At 37.6% G+C, this 12,344-nt stretch overlaps 1 protein-coding gene across 4 annotated transcripts in view; it reads left to right on the top strand.

Moving 5' to 3' along the window:
* kdm6a (lysine (K)-specific demethylase 6A) overlaps positions 1–12,344 on the top strand; it is a 573,573-nt gene that overhangs the window by 498,762 nt on the left and 62,467 nt on the right. For all 4 annotated transcript variants that reach the window (XM_028799755.2, XM_028799753.2, XM_028799757.2 and 1 more), the window contains 4 exons: positions 2,240–2,345; positions 2,690–2,895; positions 3,152–3,213; positions 3,307–3,381. In XM_028799755.2, coding sequence (XP_028655588.1) covers positions 2,240–2,345; positions 2,690–2,895; positions 3,152–3,213; positions 3,307–3,381 — 449 coding nt within the window. The remainder of the gene's footprint in view (positions 1–2,239; positions 2,346–2,689; positions 2,896–3,151; positions 3,214–3,306; positions 3,382–12,344) is intronic.

Here is a 12,344-nt window from a genome sequence, read left to right as displayed (position 1 = left end):
TTAAGCTACGCTTACACATATATTATTACATTATATTTTTTTTTTAAATCATGTTTCTATTAGTGAACTGTTTAATCCTTTCTGATCTAAGCCAAAAGAATGTGCCTCTTTTTGTCTTCTGATTTCTCTTCAGTATTAATCCATCTGTCTAGTTATTCAGTTACTGTGTTAGTAGCACTGTATAATCTAAAATTGATAAAACTAGGTGCTGACTAACAAAAAAACACACAAAAAGAAAATTCTTAAAACAATGACAGTACAAAGAATGCATGAAACTGGATGAAAAATAGTTATATTTTTTTACATTACTGTAAATCTGTACCCCACGCTATTTAAAAGTGTTTACTTCTACTCCCACCCCCAGCACACCTCTTGCTTTTGTTTTTGCATTTACAGTTACACAGACTTGCGGGTCCTTTTGGAGATCAGCCATTTGGCTGTGTACAGGTTATTGCAGTTGAGGCTGTGTGGGTCACGGATACGCATGCTTTAATTGTCGGTGTGCAGTAGCACAAACCAGTCTTCGATTCTCAGTGGCCACATGCCAGGTCCGTTTTAGGGAAGATGGTGCAGACCAAATGCATAAGAATAAGCAACAAAGATTAGTACCAAATCCTTAAAGGGCTTTCAAAGAGTCAGAACACATATGAAATGCTATGATAATAATAATGTAAGATTTATTACTATTTGCAAGGCATTTCTATCTTCTTGATGGAAGAGAAAAGTGCAAGTCATCTACACTGATCCGAAACATAAAAGACATGCAGGCTGCATAAACAAAATGCTGCTTGGCATGGCCAGTTGGTGCCCCCAACATTAAAACTCTGTTAAGTGCAGTGATTTTTCATTTTCTTATTGCTAGTTTCTGCCCATTTGTAGATTGCGACATCAGTTTAGGAAGGTAGACAGCCAAGAGACTGCTACCTCTGCTGTTCCACCACCTCTTCTCTCAGTGCTTCTATACAGCGTATTATATAATACAGCTAGTAGCGCTGCCGGACATATGTGATAAATTAAAGGCATATGACCTCTAGCAGCTGGTTTTGTCAACCTTTTAAAGCATTAGGCATTATAACCCTGTTGTTTTCCTGTGGCCCTCAGCAGTAAATACAAATGGCCTCAACTTGGTTGGCCTTAAATCAGCACTTGACTATACAGTACCTGTGTTTCACTGTAAAGCAGTAGTCGATTACACTGTTACCAAGTGCCTTAATTTCCTCTGGTTCATTAAACATGCATCTCTTCATTCATATTAGACACTATGAAAATAACATTAGGCTCTATTAACATTACTATAAAATATGTTATGGAAAGTAGTATGCAAAGAGACCAACACAAAAATGGAAGTAAACCTTAACCATCTTCATATTTTAATTGTAAAATCAATGCAAATATAAAGAATGAGAAAAAACAATAAATCAAAACTGTTTTTAAACAGAAAAAAAAGTTACTGAGCCTGTGCTGCCCTATTTAAAACCATCCAGACCAATATTGTTTAGACACAGAAACAAATTTAAAAAAATTAAACTGACAAAAAGCATTTTTGAGTCTACTGTTTGTTGTTAGGGTTTTTTTTTTTTTTTCATTTCTTGTTTAGCTAAAAAAAAGGCTGTAAGCTTAAAAAAATGCCATTAGTGAGTTACACTGACATCAATCAAAATAAAAACACTTGTTCAACATATAAGAGCCATTCAAACAATGGACAGTCTTCATCACACATGTAGGTGTCATATTGTTGCAAAAGTCATAATTTCTGCTTAATATGAAATTCTAGTTATCAAGGCAATCTGTATTAAGTAAAGCAGATGATGTGCTAAGGCAAATTAGGTTAGCATCTTCAATAGAAATTGTCAGTCTAAGAAACAGTACCCAGACAAGTTTTATGTACAAATTTAAACATCTTGATAAATGCAGACAGACATAAAATAAATTAAGCAAAAGTAAGAATGTGGCTCTGTAAACATTACTGAGGAATATTGGTCATAATTTATAATACAGATTTCTCCAAAGTGACACACCATATACACAAGTACGGTATGTAATTAGAAATGTCGAATTCCATACTTAAGGTGTCTTTATTAAACTAACCAACCTATAATAAAAATAATCAGAGTAATGATGTGGTGAACAAGGTTGCTGTGTTGGACACACTGGGGAGAGATGTGATTAGAGCAAAAGTTTTATATTAAATGGTTAGCAAACCTTCTTTTTGATTTGGATTTTTTTTTTTTTATTTAAGCTGGAGAACAAACGTGATGCATTTTTTCCACCTTTACATCAGTTCTGTACGAATCCAAACAACCCTGTCACAGTAATCCGTGGCCTTGCAGGAGCTCTTAAGCTAGGTAAGCAAGTAGAGATGCATCATATGGAATAATAAAGCTTGTTTTACCTCTTGTGTTTTTTTCCCCCCAAGTGGACCCATTTACCTGAAATGTTGTATATTGCATAGTTGCATTTTAGTTTGACAAGTGCTTTGTAATAGTGTTTTAGGTAAAGGCCAGATTGTAAAATAGCATGAACTTTGATACACACATTATTACTGTAGTTCTTTTATTCTTAAATTCATACACTATATGACATTTTAGAAATTTTCCTGTGTTTCTGAAATGCAAATCATAGCATATCCCATGTTGATTCACTTCAAGACGAGAGCCATTAGAGAAATGAAGTGGTCTGCTTTTTCTAGATCTAGGTCTTTTTTCTACCAAGACACTAGTGGAAGCAAATGCAGATCATCTGGTGGAGGTGAGGACGCAGCTAGCACAGAATGCAGATGAGAACTGGGATATAACTGGAACAAAGAGAACATGGCGTTGCGAAAGCAGCCGGTCACATACAACAATTGCCAAATATGCACAATACCAGGCATCCTCATTCCAGGAATCATTACGGGTTAGTAATCATTTCTGATTCTTTTGAAAAGTAATGGTTTCTTGCTAGTTTCAAATTTGTTATTTGTAAAAGCAACCGTTTAATTTTTTTTTTTTGTATACTGTATTTTGTGATTTCTAATTTAAACTTTATTTACATTGTCATTTGAAAAATATGCTAAATTTTTGTATTATTTTAGCAACAGAATTCTTTTTTGAAAAGATTTGCCATGCATCTGCTTTTGGACTTTGTTTATATACTATTTTTTCTCTTAAAGGAGGAAAATGAAAAGAAAGGCCATAAGGACCACTCTGACAGCGAATCAACATCTTCAGACAAGTAATTAAACATTGTACTAATCATTTTGTAATATAACATGGTCTTTTCCTTTGCAAACCATACTAATTAATCTCATAATTTGTATGCTTCCAGTGTTGGTCGAAGGAGGAAAGGTTTGTTAAAAACCATCAAGTTTGGAACTAACATTGATTTATCAGATGAAAAGAAGTAAGTTAAATTATTTAAATTAAATTATTTAAATATAAATTTATTTAAATTTTGTGCTCAAAATGAAAATGTCAGTGAACACAATATTATTGCTTGTTATTTAATTTTTTTGTGTGTAATTAGTAAAAGCTTCAATATCTGGAAAAATGTTGGTTACTCTCAGCTTCCTGTGGTCACATTAATTTTCTTATATCTTCTGGTAATTAGAATTGATTTGCTGTAAAACATTTATTTCTCACTCTTAATCCTAATAGTATCAAAGGATCATATCTTCTCACAGAACAACCTTATTTTGTAAAATAACTAAGTTATGACTGTAATCTTTAAAAATAATTACAGGTCTACAAAATTAAACTCATAAATTGTTTAAATCGTGAATTTATTTATATTTGCATTTATTCTTGAACACCATAAAAACAATGTTTCAAACTAATTACACATTTTATTCATGTATACAATATTGTTCTAAATCAATTTAATTTGAAAATATTTTGTCAACCTAATATTTTTAACACTAGAATTACCAGAGCCTACGAAAAAACTTGTAGATCCGTCCCACCTTAAATCGCTTCACACTTCTCCATCAGCGTCTTTTGTCCTGTAAATGTGTCGATAAGCAGCAAACAGAAAGTAGTCTGCTATCACATCCCCCACTGCCGCACAGTTTTCTCAGCTAAAATATGTTTACCTGCGTGTCAGTAGCTTGGAGTTGTATAGAGTGAGAAGTCAAGCAAAATGACACCTTTTATAAATACTATATCATTATTTGGAACACATGCATTTCATGTGTGTTCTGTGTCTACAACGATCTATGTAAACACATCGTTAAAACAAACGTTTTTCATGTTTTAGTAGTACTAGGGTGTTGTACCGCGTTAGCCATTATGAATGTAGGGAAAAGCCAAGCAAAATGACACCTTTTATTGGCTAACTAAAAAGCTCACAATATGCAAGCTTTCGAGGCAACTCAGGCCCCTTCTCCAGGCGAGGCAACTCAGGCCTGAGTTGCCTCGAAAGCTTGCATATTGTGAGCTTTTTAGTTAGCCAATAAAAGGTGTCATTTTGCTAGGCTTTTCTCTACAGTAATCCCTCACCTATCGCGGGGGTTACGTTCCAGAGCCCCCCCGCGATAGGTGAAAATCCGCGAAGTAGCGACCTATATTTATTTTATTATTTATACATATTTTAAGGCTTTATAAACCCTTCCCACACTCTTATAAACCTTTCTCACGCTCTTGTTAACCTTTCCCACACTCTTATAAACACTTCCTATGCTCTTAAACACTTTCTACATTCTTAAACACCGCAGACCAACACTGCACGCAGCGATCAGACGTCAATGTGTCTGCACTGGCTTTGTGAAGGGGGGCAGCTGAACTCACGCTGAGCAGAAATGGACTTTGTGCTGCTTCTGCCAAAATGCCTGCTTGTCACTCTGCACGTTCGGAAGGAGGAGGAGTGTGTGTGTGAGGGCTGAACGCACGTTCGCTCAAACCCCCCCTCCCCGGAGGCGCAGTTCGCATTGTCAAGGGGGTGGGGAGCTGAATGAACGCTAAGGAGAAGTGGACTTTGTGCTGCTTGTCGCTCTGCCTGTCAATAATTTAAAAGCCTGTACATCACCAATTTTCCTTTCTCACTCTCTTGTCTTGCATGAAGTTAAAATGTTTTATAATAGTGAGATGTTACTCATATCCTTAGCCCGACATCCACATATCATATGTGTTAACAAAGTGTGTTTTATAAGTTTACATGTGTTTAAAGCATGTGGGATGGGTATTTTAAGGCTTAAACTATAAAAATGTTTATTTATATGGTCTTTCTATATTGCGGATTTTCTCCTGTTGCTGATGGGTCTGGAACATAACTTCCGCGATAGGCGGGCAATCACTTGTATTTAAAAACCCGCAAAGTCGTGAATCCGCAAAAAGTGAACCGCGAAGTAGCGAGGGATTACTGTACATGTTTTAGTAATAATTGACAAAATGTAGACATTAAGTGTATAATGTGTGAAGCCTGAATTCCAAATATCAAAGAAACACTTTCACAAAAGGTACAAATATAACAGAACAAATGTGCTTTTATTCAAAAATATAACTGCAGAAAAACAACCCGTGTTTACCTGCGACATTGACACGCAATTGGAATGAGAGATTCGGTGGCGCAACGGTATCAGCTGCTGACTTGTAATCAAAGCTTTGCGGGTTCGATCCTGGGCAAGTCCGTTTTGAGAACTGAGCTGCTCGTATTCTTACTATTTTAGAATAAAAACATACATTTGATTCCAGTCTGTAACAGCCAGTGTAATTTATACTTGTAAAGGTTAGCTTTGTTTTTTTCTATGCGCCCCCTCACGCATTTGACACTGCTGTTTTCACATAGACATATGACTACGCTATAACAGAGGTACACTCAACTCATGCCAACGATTCTACATCGGTTTAAGAATACACTTTTGCCACCGCTGCACTTTGTATATGTACATGGGAAGCTCTGCACTCGTGACTTTATGCTGTAGATCTGGCTCTTACATACAAAGGACGTCAGATCTACAGCATAAAGTCACAAGTGAACTGTAGAGCTTCCTCTGTTTGATCGTCAAAGGCATGCTCACAAATTACACGTGTAATGTCACGAAAAATACCTGCTGACACTTTAGTACGCAAGCAATGGTACGAGAATGCAGTTAGACTTTTTTTGGGCACATACACCACGTTAGTGTTTAGATCTGGAAGGTGTAGCGTTGGTGAAATAAATAACATGCGAGCTATAACGCGTCTTTATGTGATCCAAATAAATAACTTACGAGCTATAGCACGTCTTTATGTGATCCAAATAAATAACATTTGAGCTATAGCTCGCTATAGCGCGTCTTTATGTGATCCAAATAAATAACATTTGAGCTATAGCATGTCTTTATGTGATCCAAATAAATAACATTTGAGCTATAGCACGTCTTTATGTGAAAACAGCAGTGTCAGATGGGGTAAGGGTAGAATCGTGAACGCGACAGAGAATGAAACTGAATTAAAAAAAAAAAAACAAAACTAACCTTTACAAGTATCACACATTTATACCGGCTGTTACAGACTGACTGAGAGCATTTGTTCTGTTATATTTGTACCTGTTGTGAAAGTGTTTCTTTGATATTTGGACTTTAGGATTCACACATTATAAACTTCATGCCTACATTTTGTCAATTATTACTAAAACATGAAAAACGTTTGTTTTCACGATGTGTTTACATAGATCGTTGTAGACACGGAACACACACGAAATGCATGTGTTCCAAATCATGATATAGTATTTATAAAAGGTGTCATTTTGCTTGACTTCTCACTCTGTACAACTCCAAGCAACTGACACGCAGGTAAACAGATTTGAGCTGAGAAAACTGCGGCAGTGGGGGATGTGACAGTAGGCTGCTTGCTGCTTATCAACACATTTACAGGACAAAAGACGCTGATGGAGAAGTGTGAAGCGATTTAAGGTGGGACGGATCTACGAGTTTTTTCGTAGGCTCTGGTAATTCTAGTGTTAAACATATATGTTTAGTATGTAAGGAAAACAACAGTATACAGTGCATCCGGAAAATATTCACAGCGCATCACTTTTTCCACTTTTTGTTATGTTACAGCCTTATTCCCAAATGGATTAAATTCATTTTTTTCCTCGGAATTCTACACACAACACCCCATAATGACAACGTGAAAAAGGTTTACTTGAAATTTTTGCAAATTTATTAAAAATAGAAAAATTGAGAAAGCACATCTATCATAAGTATTCACAGCCTTTGCCATGAAGCTCAAAGTTGAGCTCAGGTGCATCCTGTTTCCCCTGATCATCCTTGAGATGTTTCTGCAGCTTAATTGGATTCCACCTGTGGTAAATTCAGTTGGTTGGACATGATTTGGAAGGGCACACACCTGTCTATATAAGGTCCCACAGTTGACAGTTCATGTCAGAGCACAAACCAAGCATGAAGTCAAAGGAATTGTCTGTAGACCTCCTAGACAGGATTGTCTCGAGGCACAAATATGGGGAAGGTTACAGAAAAATGTCTGCTGCTTTGAAGGTCCCAATGAGCACAGTGGCCTCCATCATCTGTAAGTGGAAGAAGTTCAAAACCACCAGGACTCTTCCTAGAGCTGGCCGGCCATCTAAACTGAGCGATCGGGGGAGAAGGGCCTTAGTCAGGGAGGTGACCAAGAACCCGATGGTCACTCTGTCAGAGCTCCAGAGGTCCTCTGTGGAGAGAGGAGAACCTTCCAGAAGGACAACCATCTCTGCAGCAATCCACCAATCAGGCCTGTATGGTAGAGTGGCCAGACGAAAGCCACTCCTTAGTAAAAGGCACATGGCAGCCCGCCTGGAGTTTGCTAAAAGGCACCTGAAGGACTCTCAGACCATGAGAAAGAAAATTCTCTGGTCTGATGAGACAAAGATTGAACTCTTTGTTGTGAATGCCAGGCGTCACGTTTGGAGGAAACCAGGTACTGCTCATCACCAGGCCAATACCATCCCTACAGTGAAGCATGGTGGTGGTAGCATCATGCTGTGGGCATGTTTTTCAGCGGCAGGGATTGGGAGACTAGTCAGGATAAAGGGAAAGATGACTGCAGCAATGTACAGAGACATCCTGGATGAAAACCTGCTCCAGAGCGCTGTTGACCTCAGACTGGGGCGACGGTTCATCTTTCAGCAGGACAACGACCCTAAGCACACAGCCAAGATATCAAAGGAGTGGCTTCAGGACAACTTTTAGAATGTCCTTGAGTGGCCCAGCCAGAGCCCAGACTTGAATCCGATTGAACATCTCTGGAGAGATCTTAAAATGGCTGTGCACCGACGCTTCACATCCAACCTGATGGAGCTTGAGAGGTGCTGCAAAGAGGAATGGGTGAAACTGGCCAAGGATAGGTGCGCCAAGCTTGTGGCATCATATTCAAAAAGACTTGAGGCTGTAATTGCTGCCAAAGGTGCATCGACAAAGTATTGAGCAAAGGCTGTGAATACTTACGTACATGTTATTTCTCAGTTTTTTTATTTTTAATAAATTTGCAAAAACCTCAAACTTTTTTCACATTGTCATTATGGGGTGTTGTGTGTAGAATTCTGAGGAAAATAAACGAATTTAATCCCTTTTGGAATAAGGCTGTAACATAAAATGTGGAAAAAGTGATGCACTGTGAATACTTTCCAAATGCACTGTATGTTGAGATTTATTTTTATTTATTTTTTTAACTTTTTTGAGACCCTCCTCAAAGGGGCGGAACGCTGAAACGAGATTGACATTTCTGTCTAGGGCTACTTCTCCATCACCAAGGCAACCGCCAGTTCACAGTGCCTCACAGGTTCACAGCACCACAGAGGCAACTGCAAGTTCACCGTCTCCACACGCAACGCGTCTGTCATCCAGTGGGTGATGCAGGGAACACTGTAACTTGGCCATTGGCCTGGCCCCAACCCTGCTCGTTTGCTGTGTCTGTGTGTAGTAGAGTGGTAGTTCCTGCTACAATAAAGAATCTTGCTGTTCCTGTATCAAGTTGAGTAAAGCTGGTTTTCCTGAAGTCCCTTAGACTTAGCCTCGTCTTGGGTGCAAGACAGCAACTCACGTGTCACAATGTTCATTAACTTACATATTACTGCTCAAGTTTTTGTCACTTGTGTGATCGGTGGTCCATACAGTTTTTTTGGTGCGTCCATATGAATAATCCAGCAGTAGTCTGCCATCATACTGACATTTCAATGTTACTTGTACCTTCTTCCTATGATCTTGATTTCTGATGGAATTTTCCACCCTACTGTTCTCTTGTAGATTCAAGATTTTCAGGTAAAAATTCCAAATACAAATATTAAAAAGTGACATTTGAGACTCGGGTTGCAATCCAATTTCTTAAACTTATCTAATACATTTTTCACAAATTCTGTACAATTTGCACATTTGTTGTTAGCTAAAAAAATAGAAATTGCTTCTTTTATTTGATACCCAAACCTGGTTCCAGATGGTTCATTGCACCTTGGAATTATGCATCAGGAATCGGTTTTGTAATATAAGGTCTAGCTAAAATGCCCTCTTTTAATGCAGCCTCAGACAGAGCACATAGCTTTCAGCAGAAATAAAAAAAAAAAAGGATCCATCTTTTGATAGGGCTTTGACAGTCTGCTCCATTAAATCAAGCTTAAATTGAAGCAGTCGTAGAATAACTTTATCTGGATCCACAAAGCTAGTTGCTGATGCGATTGTTTGGCACTAGCTGTAACTTTTTTCTATCTAGCCATTCCTTCTGAAGTCAGTGTAAATTGTTGGCTCTGCCATTCCACTCACAAATTAAATACTTTGTATACCTTGACTGCTGACCCAGTAAGAGAATCACAATTTTAAGGCCCCCACATATTAACCAGGGGTGCTCATTGTAGTTAAAAATGTTTAAAAAAAAACAAAACTGTTTTGTAATAACATTGTTTGAATTTCATATTTTCTAATAGTAAAATCAAATTATCATTAAAATATTGATATTTAATTGCAGTGCGGAAACAATGAAAAACTTTAATTGATAGAACTGCCATGTGTTTTTTCAGTACTATAACCACCAAGGCTATGCCTTTTGTTGTCAATAATGGATTATCATCTCAATAATGCATCCCATACTGGCCTAAACTCAAAAACTATAGATAGCCTAAATCAACTTGAGTGAACATAAACTTATCTTAGCACAAAGCATTTATTGTTTGCATATATTCTCAGTTTAAAATGCTAGCATATGTTTTCAATGTTTTCAACTTACCAACATTTTATTCAGCTGGGCAAAATAATAAATAATAAAAACAAATATTTTTCTATATAAATGATAAGAATTACAGCCATACCTATCATATTTAATGGAAGATGCAGATGGATGGAAGAAATTGCATTGCAGTGTTTTTGCATATTTGGAATGCAAAGTACACCTCCAGCATCAATTTCACATGAGGAAAGGAGAACACATGAAGATGGTACATTGTGTTCAAAGTGAGCTGTGAATGAAGTGGTTTGCTTTCATTTTCCACGGATATGGGAAACTAGGCAATACATGCAAATGCAAGAATGAATAGTGGGCTTTCTTTGTAAAGAAAGAAGGACCAATAGCACGTGGTATGTGGCCATGATTAAGGCATCTTTTAGAATAAAAAAAATTGAGTACAGCTATATTGGCAAATTTATTGAATCTGGAGCACAAATATGTTTTGAATCACATACATATGATTTTATGGCAGGTGTGCTCACATGCAAAACATAAAGCTGACTGTTTATTCTTTCCTTTGCAGACATTGTCGAATGGACAATGTTTGCCTTGTAAATCCACACTTGTAGTACAAAGCATACAGCCAACATCATTTTGTCATGTGCTGTGCTCTGTACTTGCAGCATGCTCCATCCACAATATACTATCTTGTGTCTTCTCCTTCTCCACATTAGATTGGTGGTGGCTGTGTACTTTATATACTGACAGCTTTCTTGCTGTAAGACACTTGGCACACTTTAGTACTTGCTGCATCCTTTGTATTTCAAGTTGTGTGAAAACATGCGAGGTGGCTCATTGCGTACAGATTAACACTAGAATTACCAGAGCCTACAAAAAAACTCGTAGATCCAGCCCACCTTAAATCGCTCCTTAAATCCGTTCACACCTCTCCGCCAGCATCCTTTGTCCTCTAAATGTGCTGATAAAAGACAAGCTGCCAGCAGCCGGCTATTCCATCCCCCCACTGACTCAGAACGTGAGCGAACTTTTCCCAGCTCATGCCTTGATTGATTGTCTGGGAGTGTAGTGGAGTTTAACAGTGGAAATAATAGATCTTTATTTGGAACACACGCATTTCATGCGTGTTCTGTTTCTAAAGTAATCTGTGTAAACACATTGTTAAAACAGAAACTTTTTCATATTTTAGTAATAAATGTTACAAAATGTATTGGGCATAAACTATAGAATGTGTAAAGCCCGAGTTCCAAAGATCAAATAAACACTTTCACAAAAGCTTCAAGGCTAATACAGCAGCTTCCGTGGCGTAGCGTGCTAAGATTTGCTTCTTAGAACACAGCAGCTTTCCCTTGCCTCACAGACCTGAGTTTGATTCCCCGCTTGGGGATGAAGCGTTACTTTTTTTTTTTCTTTTTAACCTCAAACGGACATAAAATTTATAAATTGGTATGCACTGTCAGTTAATGAGATCGTTATATTTTCATGTGGGATGCTCCTTTTAAAATATTTTTTTAACAATTGAGACTGCAATTAACAGGAACAACTGTCCTTATAACTGTTATTTTTAAGATCCATAACACACAGACAGACCAAGCACTGTGTAATAGAGAGACAGACAGGCAGAGATATATAAATAAACAGGGAAGGCACATGTACTGAAAGAAAAAAAAAGATCAACATGTGCGTTGTTCCTGCAGCACTGAATGAGCTCATGCGCTCTAACGTCACCCCTCCCCCCAATCTGACTGTCTAAGTAACAGCGCAAGTACAGACACAAACCAAGTGCATGTGTGTACTGTATAATATTAACAAAAAGAGCAGCTTACTACTGAAAACGGCAAATATAGGAGTGAGTGGAGATCGAACCGGGACTCTTGATTACACTTGGTTTGTGTCTGTACTTGCGCTGTTACAGTAATCCCTCCTCCATCGCGGGGGTTGCGTTCCAGAGCCATCCGCAAAGTAGAAACCATATGTTTATATGGTTATTTTTATATATTTTAAGCCCTTATAAACTCTCCCACACTATTATAAACATTTCACGCACGGTTATACAGCATAAACCCTTTGTATTCTCTTAGATATTAGGTAAGATTCGTTGAAATTATGTATGTAAACACAGTTTACATACAGTAAAACCTAAATATTATTTTAAAGATATCGAGCGTCTCCAATATCACATACGTTACAGCCATTACAACAGACAGGCCACCAGCAATAAAT

Source organism: Erpetoichthys calabaricus, chromosome 4 (assembly GCF_900747795.2).
Source record: "Erpetoichthys calabaricus chromosome 4, fErpCal1.3, whole genome shotgun sequence".
Taxonomy (NCBI): Eukaryota; Metazoa; Chordata; class Cladistia; order Polypteriformes; family Polypteridae; genus Erpetoichthys; species Erpetoichthys calabaricus.
This window is presented reverse-complemented; position numbering and strand designations above follow the sequence as displayed.